General features: G+C 40.6%; 1 protein-coding gene across 5 annotated transcripts in view; it reads right to left on the bottom strand.

Annotated features, from left to right (window-relative positions):
• Positions 1–689: 689 nt before the first annotated feature.
• garnl3 (GTPase activating Rap/RanGAP domain like 3) overlaps positions 690–18,829 on the bottom strand; it is a 63,086-nt gene continuing 44,946 nt past the window's right edge. For 2 of the 5 annotated variants that reach the window (XM_054612284.1, XM_054612286.1), the window contains exons 16-31: positions 18,330–18,452; positions 15,790–15,864; positions 15,473–15,587; positions 15,307–15,333; positions 15,104–15,208; positions 14,202–14,318; positions 13,586–13,752; positions 12,848–13,006; positions 12,434–12,500; positions 12,013–12,120; positions 11,166–11,284; positions 10,567–10,702; positions 8,074–8,133; positions 5,399–5,617; positions 4,461–4,581; positions 690–4,376 (exon numbers count right to left, since the gene is read on the bottom strand). In XM_054612284.1, the coding sequence (XP_054468259.1) occupies positions 4,211–4,376; positions 4,461–4,581; positions 5,399–5,617; positions 8,074–8,133; positions 10,567–10,702; positions 11,166–11,284; positions 12,013–12,120; positions 12,434–12,500; positions 12,848–13,006; positions 13,586–13,752; positions 14,202–14,318; positions 15,104–15,208; positions 15,307–15,333; positions 15,473–15,587; positions 15,790–15,864; positions 18,330–18,452 (1,884 nt within the window). In that variant the 3' untranslated portion in view covers positions 690–4,210. The remainder of the gene's footprint in view (positions 4,377–4,460; positions 4,582–5,398; positions 5,618–8,073; positions 8,134–10,566; positions 10,703–11,165; positions 11,285–12,012; positions 12,121–12,433; positions 12,501–12,847; positions 13,007–13,585; positions 13,753–14,201; positions 14,319–15,103; positions 15,209–15,306; positions 15,334–15,472; positions 15,588–15,789; positions 15,865–18,329; positions 18,453–18,829) is intronic. The other 3 variants (XM_054612285.1, XM_054612287.1, XM_054612288.1) reach the window with 3 other exon arrangements.

The raw sequence follows: 18,829 nt of genomic DNA, 5'->3' as shown, positions 1-18,829 counted from the left end.
ATAACAATGTATCAAATGCACGGGCGGATTATGAACACAGGCAGACGCAGACACACAGAGTTTATAGTTGTTTAGTCTCTTTTTGCTGTCGTTTTGTGTCTCTTTGTAGACCTCCTTTGTGACTTAATTGTTGACCTTGGAATGACAAAGAGAACACATCATGGGTTCAAGGCCCATCAGAGCTTTAAAACTTAAACTATAAAATGTTTAAACCAATTCTGAAGGCAGTTAAGGCGGCCTGGTGATGCAAGGACTGGTGTAGCGAAATGTGGTTTCTCTTGGTTTTGAAATCCTGGCAGCAGAATTTTGAAAAAGCTGCAAACAAACATTAAAAGCAAATCTGAAATATTGATTTAATGTGTATGTCTAAACTAAGATTGCAATCAATCAGCGATGCAGTTGATGCTTTTTGGATGTTTGTTTCCCATATCAGGCTCCCTTTCAAACACTGTATTTGGTGCCTGGTTACATCAAACAGCTGCTCACACATAAACAGCAACTCTGTGCGTCGTTACTTCTGTTGCACAGTGGGAAAACTGATTATTCCAAAATTAATTAACGACTCTGTTGGAAGTCCCACATTGTTTGACATTTCCTGGGTAAGATATATGATTAGTAAGATATCAAGTTAAAACAAAAAAACAAAAAATTGCCAAACAGTTCAAATTTCATAAATATTTATTACATATCAATGAACAGAATCGACTACTTTCACAGCAGTGGTCTACAGCACTTGTTTAAAATAATTGCTCAAATAATAATCATAATAATATCAATAATAATAATATAGTTCAGTTTCATTTGAGGCCACATTTGATACACAAACATTTACAAGTAGTACTTGGCATTAAAAACGATGGCGATACAATATTTTTAAGACACTTGGTGTTTTTTTTGTTAATTTTCTTTCATTTTGATATCACAGAGAGGTTCAGCAACAGTCTAAACAGTAAATATAGATTCAAATAAAAATAAAAAATAAGAAAAAATAAGAAAAAAAAAACAGTGAAAATGCCAAGGGGAGGTAGGAACAAAGAGTACTTGACAGAAATACAAGAGAAATAGGAACATCATACGTGAGAGAAGCAGTGTCACAAACTGTAACTGACAGGTTTTCCCCCAGAAACCGCCACTCACCCAGAGAAATAAACACTAGAGTACCTTTTTAAAAATCCTCAGCCCTATCCCATTCTTCTTTTTCCCTTTTTAATCTTTCTGACTTGAGTTATAGTGTTTGAGGGGTTCACACTGAGACAGGCAGGAGAACAGAGGAAAAGGCGTGAGCTGTAAAGAGAAGGAGGCTCATGCAACATCTGAAGGCTGCTGTGCTGTGAAACCACCACAGAGGCGCTCGCATACCCACATCAGCATAGTCAGAACCACTGCTCCCAGTTTGTTGCCCTACCTACAGTACCAGTTTATCCTCAAAGCTTTCTCTTTGGACTTTACTGACTTCCTTGTGTTCATTACTCAGAACAATTTCCCTGTTTCATGCAATATCCATAGTTCACACTGAATGATGTAACTTCCTCAGTGCTCAGTTCGAAAGAAAAAGTGTGTTTATAATTGAGAATGCCATTTATGAAGAAGTCGCAGTGGGGTTGAGTGCTGGCTGAAAAGCTGACGCTAAACTGTGTTGCTTCACAAATAGCTGGGAGCTGAACAGCATTGCCTGAAAAGCTGGAGGCCGGACTGTAACGCCTGATGGATGGCTGGGAGCTAAACAGCATGGCTGGCTTAACTTTTATATGAAGGAGCATGTGAATGGAGTATGAAGAGTTGTAATGGAAGGAAATGGTGCAAATATAGTGTAAGCAATGCAAGGTGTTGAAATGAGTGTTTTAGTGTAAGAACTTGAGGAGTTTTTTATACATTTTTATACATTTTTTAATAAATGTGTGTTCAGTTAATTGAGATTAAGAAGAGTCTAACACTTAAACACAAAGAGTGAAATTCCTGTTACTTGTGTGCTCTGCAGAATGTATGTTTTCGGTCTCTAAATGTGAAAATTGGGTCCCTTTTGTTCCTAAAAGTTCCTCTCGGTAACATTGGGGTCAATGGAACGATTGGAGGGGACTCCTGTGACTCATTGCGTAAACTGTGTGAGCCAGTTTTCTTAGAAAGGACAAAGTTTTTTACACTTTGGTAAAAAAAGAATGGTGTATGAAGAGTGAAAATTATGGGAGTAAGAGGAAGTTGAGGAGACAATTTTAAGTTTCAAGAGTTTAACAGCTCAACCCCACTCTACCTCTGAACATTGCATCCATTCATTTGAATGTGGGTAAACTTCCTGAAAAATGCTTCACCCATAAAAGATACAAACACTACAAGCAATTCACACAATTTCCTCAATGAAGATTTTGAAGTTTCCGAGTTGAACGGTGTTGAAGTAGTTTGGTGCCAAAAACAAGGAAGAATACGACGGAGTACTACTTTTTTCTGCGGTCTTAGAGGGAACTTTCTGCTTGGGCTTCAGACATATCTCTTCAGAGTCCTCCAGCTTTATGGAAATCCAAAACTAAATACCCCCAGTACCCCTTTAGGTTCACCCTGTTAGAGCTTGAAACAGGATTGGTTTCAAATTTACATCATATAATAAGAAAAGTCAGGATGTCAGTGACAAACTGGAACAAGTATTCCTTGTTCAGACTAAAGGTTGTCATTAAGACAGATTTGCATGAAAGACAGCCAATTAACATCTAGTTATGAGCACCAGTAGCTACTGTTTGTTCTGACCATCAAACCCATCAGTTAATAGATCAGGAAATTAAACTATGTGCAGGGTTGTTGGCTTTCAACACATGTTATTTTTCATTAAACGCATGGGACAAGATGGGAATAAAACTGGCGTCGCATGAATTGGCCCATAATTCATAGCTGCACCTTGCACCCTGTGTCCCAGCTGTAAATCAGAGTTTTACAGGACATCTGAAATGAAAACCAACAGGACTTATGAGGTTATTTTCTATGCTTTTGAATTTGAGTTATTTTACAGTCCTGTAGTTTGAGTTTATGTTTTTATCTTTTTAGTTTACGACAATATAATGTATTTTAACTTTAGTTTTCAGGTATTACTTGTAGTTTTGTCCTTTGCTGTGACATCGTACCCTGGCCCGTCACACATGACACTCTAGTAAAACATCCACACTCCCGTTGTCTCAGGTTATGGTTTGCTTTATGATGCTATGTTTGGTATGAGGTCCCAGACCTTATGGTATCTGTATAAGCAATTTTATTTTGGAGCAGAAGTCACAATACATGAAGCAAAGGCAGGTCATGCAGTATTAGGTACGTCTCACTCTTATAAGAGATTGCCTCCAGTTAGTGAATTTTATCCAAACTGAATGGAGTTCAGGGACACCATATAGTAATCTCTAATGAGGACTACAGTCATGGCTGCTACTGTCAGACACCAGAATATGGTGGCCGTTAGAGGTGTAGTTAAGTGGAGGATGCTGGGAAATGGCACTTGTGGGAGACTTTGCCTCCAGCCCTGTCTACCTGTATACTGTGAATAGGGAGAATAATAAGGAATAATATGTGCAGAGAGCATAAAACATCATACTTTCACTAAATAGGGGAATAAAATGGATTTTCTTATAATATATCTATAAATATGCATCACAGGCATGACAGGCATACATGCCCATCACTGTGTATGCACTTTTCATGTATAAACAGATGTACACATACATATGCATATCATACAACATTTGAAAGTGGAAATAATCACATAATATACAACAAATATTAAGCTCTAGCAACTTGAGAGGGAATTGTGAAACGCAGGGATTTTTGTCGTGCCTCGGTGCGCAGATTTACATTCAGTTTGTGGTTTGGGATCAAACCGGTAACATTATCTCAAGGCTGTTGCAGAGCTCCGAATAAACCACGGCATCTAACACAACCTCACTGCCTCTTTGGGTTTTTTGCTGCGGGGCAACACAAACACCCAACACGCAGTGGCCGAGGGTATGCTTGCGAAAAACAAACGCACTCAGACACTTCTTCTAACTCCCACTGCACCCATCTTGTCCGATGAATGGGGAGACCCAAGATACAGGGGTATGAACAACAAAAAAAAAAAAAAAAAAAAAGGAAAGGAAAACGAATTCAACAAACAACAAAATCTAAAAACAAAACCAACCAAAAGAAGAAAAGAATGGTGACAGTACAGGAGTGGGCAGAGAAGTGCACGGTGGGATTGTCTTCACTTTAGGTCCAGGACATCTTCTTCGAAGGATGTGGACAGGGCAAACGTGCTGGCGAGAGTCGGGCTCTCCGCTCGCAGCACCACCTTCTCTTGCTCGGCCTCCGAACCGGACGAACAATGCAACTGGACGTCCAGGTCTGCTTCAACGGACTCCGAGGCTAACCTGTGATCAGAAATATATGACTGGAGCTCGTTTCACATTATGCAACTGTTAAACGTGCGATGTTGCTCTCGATGAATCTGATACCTGTCACTGTTTGTTGACGTCAGTGCTCTTGCTTTGGGGTCTTCCTCTGTGTTCTTCTTGCTCATCCTCCTCTGTTTGACTGTTCCACTGTCTGACTTTCCGCTCGGCTCCTCTGTTAAGCCTTAGTATGAAAATAAAATGTAAATGAGGTAAAAGGATAGTTCCATATTTGGGAAATAGGTTTATTTGCTCTCTTGACAACAGATATATGAGAAGATCAACACCTCTCTCATATCTCTCTTCAGTATAAGGCTACAGCTAGCAGCTTAGCTTAGCATAAAGTCTGGAAGCAGATAGAAAAAGCTTTCCTGGCTCTTTCTAAAGGCAACAAAATCTCCCTACTAGCACCTCTTAAAATAAACTCTAAATAATTAACAGTAATTCTTGGTTGTCTAATCTGTAAATTAGAATTATCGACTTGCGGTGTGTATGTCTTTCGCCAACCAGTCAAGTTGTTATCTACATCTATGTCCGTCCAAAATGTCCCCACTTCATCATTTCATCCTTATAGACATTATCATAATTAGCTTTGGGAAAGTTATGGCAAAAAACTGCCTCCAGTATCTGTGGATTCATTTTGTTTAACTTAAAGACAGAGTCAAGCTTGCTGTTTTACTGCTGCTTCCAGTATTTATGCTAAGCTAAGCTAACTGGCTGATGGCTGTAGCTTCATATTTAGTATACATTACATTACATTACATTACAGTCATTTAGCAGACGCTTTTATCCAAAGCGACTTACAGGAAGTGTATTCAACATAGGCATTCAAGAGAACTACTAGTCACCAGAAGTCATAAGTGCATCTCCTTTATACAGAAAAGGAAAGGCTTTGATCTGCACATCTAACTACGCATATTTCCGCATAAGTGTCAAACTATTGCTTTGATGCTGTGACTTATATATCAACATAAAATAAACGTGATATTTAGTGTTTTTACCAAGCAGCTCCTTGCGTGTGCGGCTGGCTATCTCTTTGATCTCCATGCGGGACAGGGACATAGAGTGCGTGGCGGAGATGAGGGGAGTTGGGGTCACCATGGGGGGAGCCGGCGTCGTCATCACCTTGTTGACCAGAGGGGACTTGAGGGGTCTTTCGATGCTGCGGCCCACCAGGTTACACAGAGGGATCTTGAACATGTGCTTACATGCTGATTCACCTGGGAGGAAGAAACCCAGAGGAAGAAAAGGATTTGAGAAAGGAAAGAGCAGAGGATAAAGTCAGAAAGAAGGAAGGAGCCATGTCATGAGATAGAAAGAGAGGAGTGTCAGAAAAGAGACATATAAAAGGGTGAGAAACGTGGTGGTTAATGAAAAATGCATGAAACTCATGGCTTGAAGCACAATAGGGTTTTTGCATTTCTATTTAAAGCATACCATATCCTTTTTCCACTTTCCATGCAGCCACTGAACATTGTCATTGTCAATGTATTCAATTTTTTGGCCAAAATAACATTACTGTTGCACGATAATGCTGTTGGAAGAAGTGATTATTTCTTGAATTAGGAGTTTTGGGAAATACTTTTTGGGGTTTCTTGCACAAAATTAGATGAGAAGAAGGATACAGCTCTCATGTCTGTCTGTTCTGACTTCTGTCCATGCACTTGGTATTTCCTTTTCACAGAAACAAGTGCTTACTAGCATGACTCTAATACAGCTAATGCTATATTCATGAGAGGCATATGAAATATCATCATATTTACTGGACAGACATTAGAGTGATATCAACCATCTCATGTAATCCCCGCAAGAACAACAATAAGATTATACCCAGAAATGTCCAACTATTCTTTTGAAACCCTCTTGGTGGTGCATTCAAGGACACAACATGTTGCATCGCTCTCATGGGCTGTATTGATGGAAAATCAAACTCACAACAGAAATAGCAAGCAAACATACTGTGGGTGTAGTTGAAAGCATAACGTGAACTGGTGATTGCATGTATTTAAAAAAAAGTCCTTGAAGGCATCATTAGAGAGAGTTTTCAGAACAGACACTGATTGCAACAGCACAAAACTAAAATAAAAGTGTTTATTGCAATGGATAACTAACCTCAAGCAAGTTTCAATTTTCATAGCCCATGAAAATTAATGTTAAACAACGGCTGCCTAGAATATAAAAAATCATTCTAAAAATATGACCTTTTTGTGACTTTGGGTCTCGAGTTTGACGAGCTGATACAATAGAACCAAACCTCTATTTTCGAAGGAAGACACTCTGAAGTGATTAATAGTCCTATTTACCGAAACAGCATGTGATCCTAAAATTAATCAACCTTACTACAGAGAGCTAATGTGATAGTTGTAATCATTTATAGCAGACCATCTATTATTCAGCAGAGACTATAAATGCTTAAAGTCTATTTGGGGCGCATTAAATGGATGTTTGGAGTTTTTCTTTTGTTTTTAAATGGCACAATCTGCAGTGTGCCATCCTGCAGCGCCCAACTGTGCCATCGGGGAGCAGTATTGCAGTTCGGCAGCTCTTCTCCACCGAGGCAGGCTGATAGTAACATGGATGAGAGTGAATCAATGTGGAGGCTGCGCCGCACAAAGAGGACTGTCTCATCTGAAATGTCAACGGGTGAGAGGTGAGCAGAGAGCCACCGAGAGAAAATTTGAGGGGCCACTGCTGATGTCTGACAGGTACACTGTGTTACTGTTGTTACAGATCGTTTTCTCCTGGCTATGATCCAAAATGAGAGCAAAGCATGCAGTTATTTAGAATATATAATCACAGAGATCAATATATTCCACATGCGTTTCTGGACCAGGGGAAGTGTCACACTGCATCACACTGGCAAATAAATAAATATAAATATTGGGGGGTGTTTATTCATGCACTAATTGAAGTCAAATTCTCCACAGCAGGGGGATGTTTTGCTGCAGGTCTTTGGTGTGTCCTTAAGCCAGTGGAGGGGGGTGGCGGCTAGCAGCCACATCAGTAACAGCATCTTGTTCACATTACTGGTGCGATTACATCAGATGAAACCCTCCCCAAGGAGCAGATACGGCAGGCGGCACAGGCAGTTAGAGGATGGGATTTTTGTCAGCACCCCTTCTACCTCCCCCCACCCCCCACCAACCCGATTGTGGCGCTGCTATTTGGACTACCACTTTGGATCGAAGAGAGGGCTGACAAAAGTCTCCATGGCGACAGTGCAATCTGTAAATCATGCTGCGGCAGACGCGTCTTCTCCTTTCCTCTCTCTCCCCTTTTCTCCCCACCTCATGCACCACCCCTCCCTTTTCTCCTGCACTCATGCATACCTTTTTCTGCATACCCTCCTCTCTTCCCACTGTAATTTTAATCCCCCCTCCCACCCACTTTGATCGACGTTATCTCCTCTGCTTCACTTTTTTTACTTTGCACTCCATCACCTCCCCACCCCCCACTCTCCCCTCGCACTAATGCTTTTTTATTAGTTAAGACAGAAGGGGGGGGGATGGGGGGGAAGACATAATGTTCACTTAACATTCAACCAACGTTCAAGTCAACATGCCGCCTTGGAGCAGACAGGGTAGTACTCTCTGGGAGCGTGTGCGTGTTAGTGGGGCAGCATTATGAGCATCATATTCATGAGCTGAGGACGAGTTGTGGGAGAATCCTGCAGTACCTTCAGCATCCTTAGACATGTACAGGGAAAGCTTGGTACCATAGGGGATCCGTATAGAATCTGAACCAGGGATGAAGAAGAGGGTTACACAAACACAACACACACAGAAACAAAGACACACACACACACACACAGTAGGTTTTCTGTTAGGTGTACGACTCCTAGTGCTGCAGAATTATATGAAAAACCAGCTAAAAACAGGAAATGAGAAATGATTACCCCGAACCGGCATAAAAAGGCCAAGGCCCGTACTCAGGTAATTGCAGCAGCAACAGTCAAACCTTCCTCCCATTTAACCTTAATGGGACCTGTAAATACCCGCTCCCTGCTTTGATGGTGCACACAAGCAGGACATTTCAATAATTGCTCTCCTCAAGCCTTGTGCTCCCCTGCAGCCGACAGAATTACACGGATGCATCACAAGACGACTTTGTGTCCCTTTTAACAGCTAGAAAGTCTAATGAACATTTAGCAGTTGATATTGCCATGAACCATCAGTCTGTTTTGCTGAATGACAAACCTGTATGTCATTAACCACAGCTGTGCCTCACAAATACGCTCTTAATTCTCAGACGGTTGTATCAATCTGGAGGAGGTCAGCTGGGAGGGTAGGGGGAGACTCCCAATGGTCAAATACACAATGGAAGATGGAGGGGGAGCATGTAAAAGTGGGATGAAGAGTGGAAGAGAGGGGCTCGTATTGATCCTCAATCATCTTGAAAGCATTCTCTGCCTCTCAGGGTACTTATTGTGTGGCTTGAATAGTGGTGATGGTGGGAGGTATGTGGGTGATTAGTCTGTTCCTCTTTTAGTAATTTGTGTCCTGTAGGAATTATAAGGATCTAATTTTAACTATTTATATCTACATAAGTGCCGACCATTTTCAATAGCATTAATGCATAGATTGAATTCCTTAATTACATCGCAACCATGGATCTCCATTTATTTAACTATTGTATGAAAATCAATTTGCAAGAGAAGCGATCACAGTACACTGTGTTGCCTTGCTGTCTGTCAACGTTGTGTTATCATTGCATTAAAGTTAGTTTATATGGATCAATGTTTTCAAAATTGGTGTGTTCATGGAAGCTTGAAAATCTGATGGTTGGGGATACTTTAAAGAATAAAGTAAAGATATTCAAATCCCATGAAGAGACCAAAAAATATATCTTATTCCTTTGAGCTGTAGTCTTCCATTGACTTCCAAACTACAACTCTGTTTCACTGGGTGACATGTTTGTATGGGTATTACCATGAAAAAGGCAGCATTTTATTTTGTTGGCTCAATCCCACATACACTATCCTGCTGCTGTAAACACTCACTAAAGCACAAAATATGTAAGAATCCACCGCTGGAAATAGTCCCCAACAAATGCACTATTTACTGCTGTTAATAATGCTAAAAATTACAATGCCCAGCAGTTTTAGGAATATACTCAACCTTTATTAAAAATCTAACTATGTATGTTTCTCATTATATTATGCGTGTCATAAAGCTTTATATCTTTAGTAGGAACCAATGAGGTTGAGTGCCACAGACAGTAGAGAAGGTAGAGAAGGTATAAATATTGAGAGACGGACTGTTACATTATTGGTTTTGGTCTTTTTATGGGATTTCTGACATAAAGAAAAAAATACAGAATAACGGCAGCCTTATACTTTAAATTCACAAAATTCACATTATCCTACTCATCAGCATAAAACTATTGAATGTCAGAAGGTACTTGAACACACCACTGGCTTGGGTTTTGAACAAAAAGGTTTCTGCCAAAGTTTTCAGATGTTTTTTCTCTGTGATTTTATCCCTGGATCCCTGGTTTCTTTTATTACTTTGAGTGTTGCTTATTTAGCTGAATATTTAATGTTACAGAGAAATACTTATATAAATAAACCTAGAAGCCAAAATTCCCAGTGCTTTAAAGTGTAGATGCAAGTTGATTTTTCATTGTTCATTTTGTACTAAAATAAATGGAAGCAAATGGGTGTATGACGATTAATCTGAAATATGTGAAAAATGGTAAACTGTAATGGAAAATTAAGATTTGTAAATAATGCTCTAAAATATTAAAAACTATCAGCATGGTTGTATATGTTAGTAAAAAAAGAAACTATGGAAAGGAGACTTTGTCAAAATCTGGATCTTTCCCAGTGTCACTCTGAGAAGTGCCGTTTTAATATTTGTCATAACACTAAATTATGTCAGTTTTGTACCTTTAGAAAGGATAAGGTGGTAATGAGGGGAAAGATGAATGCAATGTTCTTGCCCTAGAAAACTACACACGATTCGTCTGTGAGAAGGAAACAACTCTGGAGGAGAAAGGCTGCAGCTTCAATTAACCATTCTGCTGAGGCAAGTTTATGTAAATGGCTCTCTGGGCTAACATGGCAGCATCCAAAGTCAAACAGAGCTACAGGCAACGCTGAAATTCTAATAAAACTGAAGCTTCTACTATCAACAACATCCTCTGCTGCTCTCGCTGAGCGGGGGCTTACCATCACCGAGCGGCGAAGGGAACACGGGCATCTCGTAGCCGGTGGGCGTCTGCGGGGAACTCTGGGAACTGGTGTCTCTCGAACTGCAGTTGGAGGCTGAGCTCACCGGAGCCGAAGAGACAAAATATATGTCCGACTGTGGGTGGAAAAATAGACGAACACAGAGAGGAAATGAGATCCATATAAAGACTTGACAAACATGTAAAGCTGCCAGGAAATATTAAGAGGAAAAAGGGACTTTGTTCTTTTTAAAATGATCTATATGCATGAATAATGAGTGTATTATTGATTTGTAACCATGCAGATTGACAGCCATATTTCCCTCCAGGGTAATAAAGATTGATTGAAACAAAAGAAAGCTGAGGCAGCTATTTCTATAAAGCAGAGTGAGGCCTTCTAGCACTCAAAAATACTCACAATCTAAAAGAACTCTTGCTAAAGTGAAACCAAGTGTGTTGTAGGTACACATATAGTGTCTTTTTACTTCCTAATCACCTGACTTATTATAAAGTATAAATGAAATATATAATTTACAAAAGTTGCAGTGCACAAAAGCAGCATGATGACATGGTATTGTGTTAGCTCTTGATCATACTGACCCGTGAAGCAGCCAACTGTAGCTCTGGGACCACTGCTGTGTACACAAGGTTGCCATTGACAACCAGTCGGATCTCAATGGAGTCCGTTGTGAAGGCCAGGATGTAAGGAAATGCACAAACTGCAAAGACACCATGAGCATATGTTAAAACCAGTGGCAAATGATCAAAGGGGGGCAATCAGGGAGAGGAAAATTTGCTCAACTGCCCGACTCCCACAATACGAGACATTTGATATTTTCACCCCACAATGGCATTTTGAAATGCCCTCATTAGCCGATGATATATACAGAACAATGAGAGACACACAACACTCAGGCTGAGCATCTCTCACACACCTTTCACACTAACAAATGTTAATTAGGTTAATTGTAAATATAAATATTTATATAAAAATAATTATTAGAGTGTCTTAACTATTGCTTTCAAACTGAGGCTCTCCAATATGTTTCAGTATATTTATTTTATTACTCAGCACACTTTGTATTGCTTGTTTCAGTAGGTGAGAGTGAGTGTCTGTGTGTGTGTGTGTGTGTGTGTGTGTGTGTGTGTGTGTGTGTGTGTGTGTGTGTGTGTGTGTGTGTGTGTGTGTGTGTGTGTGTGTGTGAGAAAGGAGGCCAGCAGCATGTTGTTATCAACTGGGTCGGGTTACAGGTTCAATACCAATTGTATTTGCTTTTCATCACCTTCTGCATTAATAAAAACACGCACTAACACAGACACATATACACATGTGCAAATACACACACACAAATTATTACACATGGTGTTTCCATGGCGACAGCAAGCTCCGGCCGGGCTAGCAGCATGGACCGGGTGGAGCCCGGGCATTGTTGCCGTGGTAACCTACCAATAGCATTGGGCATCTGGTTCCAGCTGAAGTGGAAATCGGAGGTGTTGGACTGGATCATCGGTGTGGAGCCGTTAAACGGACAAACTTTCTTATAGTAGCAAATGTCTGGAAGAAACACATAGGAAACAGGTTCAACTTTTTTATTAAATGATTTACTCTCTTCTGTTTTTGTCTGTGTACTCAGAGACATTTGAGAGCTTTTGTCCTATTATCCAGACATAAAAAAGCTGAAGAAGGTGGCTACGTTTTCAAAAATCCATCTCCCACTCTTGATATTCTGGATCAGTCAGTGCTTTGATTTTTATTCCAGAAAGGTGCAGACAACAGGTGGCTGACAACAAACGTTAAGGCTCAGCTTTGACAACCGAGACCTGAATCACATAACATCGGAAATATCCAGAGTTCAAGAAAGACTCACAGTTGTAACACAGCAGCAGACCTGCCTCCCCGTCTTCATACACATCAATGGCTGCTACAAAATTTACCTGCAGGCAGAAACAAGTTTAGTGGAATCGTTTCAACAAGATCCAAAGGTCAGGTATGAGAGTCTGCTTTTGACAAATAATGCCAGGTCACATAGCCTCAAGGCAATATAAAAGATACAGTTCTTTAACAGTTTGTTACTCTAATAAGAAGGTTTCATTAGAACAGCTGGTCATCCTCCAGTGTACTCAGTCTTTCCCCAGCTGATGGATGTCAATGACAAAGTGTTGATTCACCAAAGCAGCCTGTTATTCAGCAGGTAAATAAAGCCACTAACCGTTCTGGTCTGAGATCAGACAATCATTTAGGTTTGCATGTATGTATGTATGTACATGTTCGTTTGCCTCACCCTGTTGGCATCTACATGGTGTAGTCGATAGGCATCGCCAGTGCTCTCATTGATCAGGTCAAACTGATGCTTATAGGCCACACAGATCATATTGTCATTTTCCCCGGTCGGCCCGTCCACCAGAGCCATCACCACCGGCGGGTCACACAGACAGATCTCCTGATGAAGGGATGGTACACAATAACATCAGTGCTCACACACACACATAAACACATATAGACATAGTACAACATGAAAAAAGGTAATAAAGCTCTCTTCTCAATCTTTATTTATAATACTATTATTTTCTATTTCCTTATTGTTGACAAATTAAAGGTATGCCAAACTAGCCGTTAATAGTTCCTTTTCACAATGTCTGCATGAATGTGCAGATATATATCACTGCATTGAACTGTTTTAAAACTTCAATATAAATTCCATATAATCTATTTTCATAGATTTATTCAGTTTATTTGAAATAGGAGATAATGATATCCTCAGAAAGTGTAAGTCACACTGAATCTAAACATCAATCATTAATATAATGTGTGTGCGCTCAGACTTGATGTTATATAACTTTGACTTTGAGAAGAATGTGGTAAATGAATGCAAATTTGGGCATTAAAGACAACTAAAAAAACAAAAACAGAATTGATTTAAAAAGGGAGTTATCATTCTATTATCCAATTCATTCAATCATTCATTTTTTTTAATCCATGTATTCATTTTTATTATCCACTCATGTAGAGATTGTCGTACCCGTATGTACTGAAACTCCTCCACCGGTGAGTCTGCTGCCGGGGCGATGGCGCTCAAGCCTTCGAACCGTGGATGTTTCCTGGTGATGAGGAGGAGTTTGTTCCTGATGGCAGCCACGATCCTCAGCTCTGAGCCGTGGTGGGTGTTGATGGAGTACAGATGACAGCCTGGGACAAAGAGGAGGAGGAAATACGGTGGGTGTTCAGAGATAGAGAGACAGACATTAGATTGGACATGTGCTGTGCTGTGGGTGGTGTCCCCCTGGCAGCATCCCACAGATCAATGCATCCACCGCAGACAGCTGGCATGACACCAGCAGCGGGTTAAAGGTTGTGTGTTTGCACTGCGAAAAGGACGTACAGAAAGGTCATAACATCCTGCTTTAGGCTGACATGTCTAAGTGCATTAGCAGGGGGTCTCTATATGGCCACAATGAGCGCAAGAAATGATTGCAGCAAGCAAAAACAAACAAAAACGTTTGAATGTACGTATGGCCACCTGACTGCTGATTTAAAACAGCTGAATCAAAGTACATTTTTTGAGATTTCAAAATATTTTTCTTGTTTGTTGAAGGAACAATTTACAGTGTGTGCAACATTCGTGCCTGGCGTTTTACCTTTGGTTTTCTCCAGTTTATTCTCCCGGCTGTCACACTTGTTCCTGACGAGCTGCTTCTCCTCCAGGCCTCTCTTGAGAGTGCTGAGTCTGTACACGTAGAGCCGAGCGTCCTTCCCTGGAAACGAAAACAAAAGCCACTTCTGTTTTTGCATGAGGGTTACTCTTAATTTGCCACGTCTTTTTTAAGCATCCTCCCACGGTCAGACAATGGTGTTGTGCTGGCTGCAGGAGGATTACGAGAAGGCTTCTTAAGACTCGTGCTCTTTCTGAAGCTTAATCAAAGCCCACACACAGTCGTGACAAATGTTTGCGCTGACATCACATAATCGCCATCAAAACCAAGTCAACCCTGTTTGTAAATATTAGGGTTAGCTAATCATCTGCAGGGTAATTAATTACATGCTTTTCTGCTTGAGGCGAACACAAGGGAAATCCTACAGCTGTTTGTTAATACACAGCGATTTCTTGTACATACTTTATGTGTTTTATCATGCATGTTTTTTTAATTTGATATGTGTCTCTCTGCATGTCCATTTACAGCCTTCTTCTTTCTCAGTCAATCAAATCCTGCAGGACAAACAGAAACACACTCTTTTGCATACACATACACATATCCTCAACGGGCTATGGTTCTCTATAGGTCAGCTCCCTTAGAACACAGCCAGAGATCAATGTGTTCACTGGGCCAGCGGAGGTGGAAAGGGTAAGTTCGTACTCAAGTTCACAGCGAGAGATGACAGAGATGACATAAGAGAGAGGGATGGGAATAATAAGAAAGAAGATGAACTGTAAATACTGTTGAAATGAAGAATGAATGAGGGGATGACAAAGGATGGTTCAAGGGGGGGGGAAGTAGTCCCTGATGCCCTGCAGGGAGGATGTGTTGTGGTCTAAGCTCACCTTTGTCAGCCCTGGTGATAAGCAGGTCCTGAGGCTCGAGAACGTGCAGCTGCTTCACCACCATGGTTTTGTCAAACACCTGGACTGGGGGCACAGACTGCGTCTCTGAAAACACAACGCATACATCAGGATAAAAAGAATATGTCATGAGATTGAAAGAAGAAAAAAAAAAAAAAAGTAATGTACTGTTAGGTGGCACTCACCAGCATTGGGCTGAGCTGGATCAGGGCCTGAAACAAAGACAACATCACTATTATCATCATATTTGCTGTCGGCCTTGACGTTCTGCTGAGTGCAGTATTGAATGGATATGGATGGGTGGCTTTATTTTAGAGGACATGGGGAGATATCGATAAGGGATGACCTCACCATCAAGCAGCATGACCCCAGCCGCGTCGGTGGCAGCCAGCAGAGACTGACCCCAGGAGTCGGCACACACGATCTCATAGGGGAACGTGCTGCAGAACGACTGGGACTCCCATGGCTGCAGCATACATGCACATACAAACACACAAGTAGATACACGCAGAGACACACATACTGGAATTAATATCCACTTGCTTTGGCATAGTTGTTTTTAAAATAGGAATCAGACTTTTTTCACTATTTCAAATATTTGTTTGATTCAGTAAGAGGTTAAAAACTTGTTGAGATGAAGACATTGCAGTGCAGTGAAATGTTCTCACCTCTTTTCTGCACAGGCCGGTGGTAACAAGGCTAGTTGGGGCATCTCCTCTCACAATGGTCTTCAGCTTCAGAGCCTAAAGACAAAATGTCAAATCAGATATTAAACAACAGAGACATCTTTCAATTCTCTAGTCTTTGGCTTGCAGAGCTGGACGAAGTACTCAGATCCTTTGTTTAAGTACAAGCATTAATAAAACAATGTAAAATACATTTTAACAGCAAAATGTGTTAATACTGATCCAGCATTGTACCTTTTAATTTAGCTGTTTTAGCTGGTTGAGGTGAAGCTAGTTTTAACTACTTCAAAGATGTGAGTGAAGTAAACGTAGTACAGTAAAAAGTATAATATTTTCCTCTGAAATGTAAAGGAGTAGACGCATGAAGTCACGCAAAGAGACATTCAAGTTAAGTAAAAGTATCTCAAAGCTGTATTTCAGTAGAATGCATGAGTACATGTACTTCTACTGGCATGCTCAACATGGGTCATTTTAGGTAGCATGGACTTTAAACCTACACTCAAATAACTGGTCACTTCTTAAAACAAAATATGCTCTTGATATTTTATGTCTGGATAAGACCTTCACATCATGGACACTTTGTGTGAATCATGCATATCAATGCATAACAAGGAGGACAGCAGTGGTCTGAACTTGCTAAATTATGCTCCTTATATTTCATTTACATTTACATTTCATTTTTCTGATATTAAATTATGTTTCCATGCGTATTTAGGCACCGAGAACTGTGACGATAGCTCACAGAGTTGGAAAAGATCTTGAGAAGCAGACTGGCAACAGTGTCAAAGTATATTAATACATTATATAAAAGGTGCAATTCCTCGAGATGGAATACAGTTTGCATAAATGCTCAGGGAACAACCATCTGATCAGATTGACAATTTACATTTCAAGCTGAACATTCAAGCGTTTCTATTTGCATATCTCCATAAACAGGCAATGTGGAGATAATGAAATCAATTTCAACCAACAGAACAATGGTTTGGCAGATCAATGGACTTCGCCATCCGTGAGAAAATTTCCACAAAAAAAATACATATTTTGACCCATCAGGCATCCAAAACCACCACAGAAACCATTGTGTATAATGTGCATCTCACCATGAGCGACAATACAGAGAGTAAGTTTAGTTGAGGACAAACGCCTCGTCTCTACAAAACTGGATAATCAATAACTCAAAACGTCTACCTTCCTTTGTTTTGATTCTTTCCAGCGCGATGTCGATGTCTCTGCTTTTGCAGAGGCAGGTTTTGCAAATGATAACAAGCGATGGAAACATGAGACCCAGCATATCTGCGGTAGCATACACATCCATCTTAATGAACTCATTTTAAAAAAGGTTCACAGTGTTCTGTGGAAAACACATACTAAGTGTTTATCTTCAATGTAGACTGAAACCAAAAAAACAGACCTTGTTGAGTTTTAACACGATATGCTTCAATTCACAAAAGGCCACACATATGTGCAAAGAATGTCTAATATTTCCCCTAACAACCTGAAACAAAGGACTTCCATAAAGCCAGAGGTCATCTAGGTTCAGCACCACGGACAGTTCTTTTCGTGTTTTTCTTTCCTTCTTTGTGTTTTCAGACTTTGTTCCTGTATAATTGCCGTTACGTCAGCACCCAGGACAGAGGTGTAATGATGATTACATCAGCTCAGTAATGACAGAGCTGTGGCTCAGAGACCTGGTTCCACAGTGTATTATCTCAACCCTGGCCCTCCTGAAAATAGGTGTCCAGTTCGCTCAGCTGTCTGTCAGGAATTACAGCTTTTAAATGATGTCATGATGGAAAAAAGAGTCACAGATCTTCCTGAAATGAGAGAGGCTACGTTTTAAAGACCTCTGTTGCTTTGGATACAATTGCAGTTTTTCTAATTGGCTCATCATTGTATCAAAATTGAAAAAATGCACCAGCGCTGGTAAATACATGTCTATAAAGGTCATCAAAAGGACTGTTAGTTTAAAGGGTACTCACTATCTCGGACTGCCTTGGCTTTGCATGAACTTTAAAATGCATTTTTGCACAAAAAAGGACTCAGGACTACACATACATTGAAACTTTAGGAACAATTACAACGACATAAAACTCTTTCAATATGTAAAAGGCATGTAAATATTGTTTGGTGACAGTCTTTTTACTGGTGACCATTTATGTCAATAAAAGTGACATGATTTATTCTGTTAAAACCATTGAGGTAATTACGAAAGGGGAATATGATTTTCATGCATGCATGTATAAAACTATATTCCTGAACAGCAAGATCATAGCTTAATGTTAGGTTCTAATATTGTTATACTCAATGATACCATTCAACATCTGTGTTTACATGTGCATGTGGCTTTAGGTCTCTCACAGTAGGTGTGTTTGTCCATGTTTGTGTGTGTCTACTTTTGTCTGGGTGTGCATCCTGGTTTAAATGTGTGTGTACAAGTGGGTGTTTCTGCCTTAATGCTGCAGAGCTGTTGGTGTTTGGCATTACAACGTTTGTGTGTGTTTGTGTGCTTATTACTTCCTTACCTGACCTATTCTGACAAATTCAGCCTGCCGTGCCTCCTCCTTCTTGCGTGCTGACTTTGGAGACTCAGGCAGCACGTCGCTGAAGGACCGCCGGTTTAACATGTTCTGGGGAGAAAAAGGAACCTAAACGTGGAACATCAACACACACACACACACACACACACACAGGGGAAAAAAGAAAGCAGAAAGGGGTCTTAGAGAGTGACCCAAGCAGGGGGTAAGAACAGCAGCAGTGAAACACGTTGAGAATAATGTCGTGTTCGAAGCAACAGTGAGAGGAGGGGCGAAAAAAACAAGCGAAATAGGAACAAAAGTGATGTGAGGAGAGAGAGCCCTGCTGAGAAAGTCAGCATTGCAGTAGTATCCGGTCGGTGTGGTGCAGTATGCAAAGGCAGACCGAGGGCTGCAGTGGAATACAGCAGAAAACAACTCAGCAGTCGCTGCCGGTGACTGAAGTGACAAGGAGGAGTGAAAAAAAGTATGTTCATCCGAGAATGAAC

This window comes from Anoplopoma fimbria, chromosome 14, assembly GCF_027596085.1.
Source record: "Anoplopoma fimbria isolate UVic2021 breed Golden Eagle Sablefish chromosome 14, Afim_UVic_2022, whole genome shotgun sequence".
NCBI classification, from domain to species: Eukaryota; Metazoa; Chordata; class Actinopteri; order Perciformes; family Anoplopomatidae; genus Anoplopoma; species Anoplopoma fimbria.
This window is presented reverse-complemented; position numbering and strand designations above follow the sequence as displayed.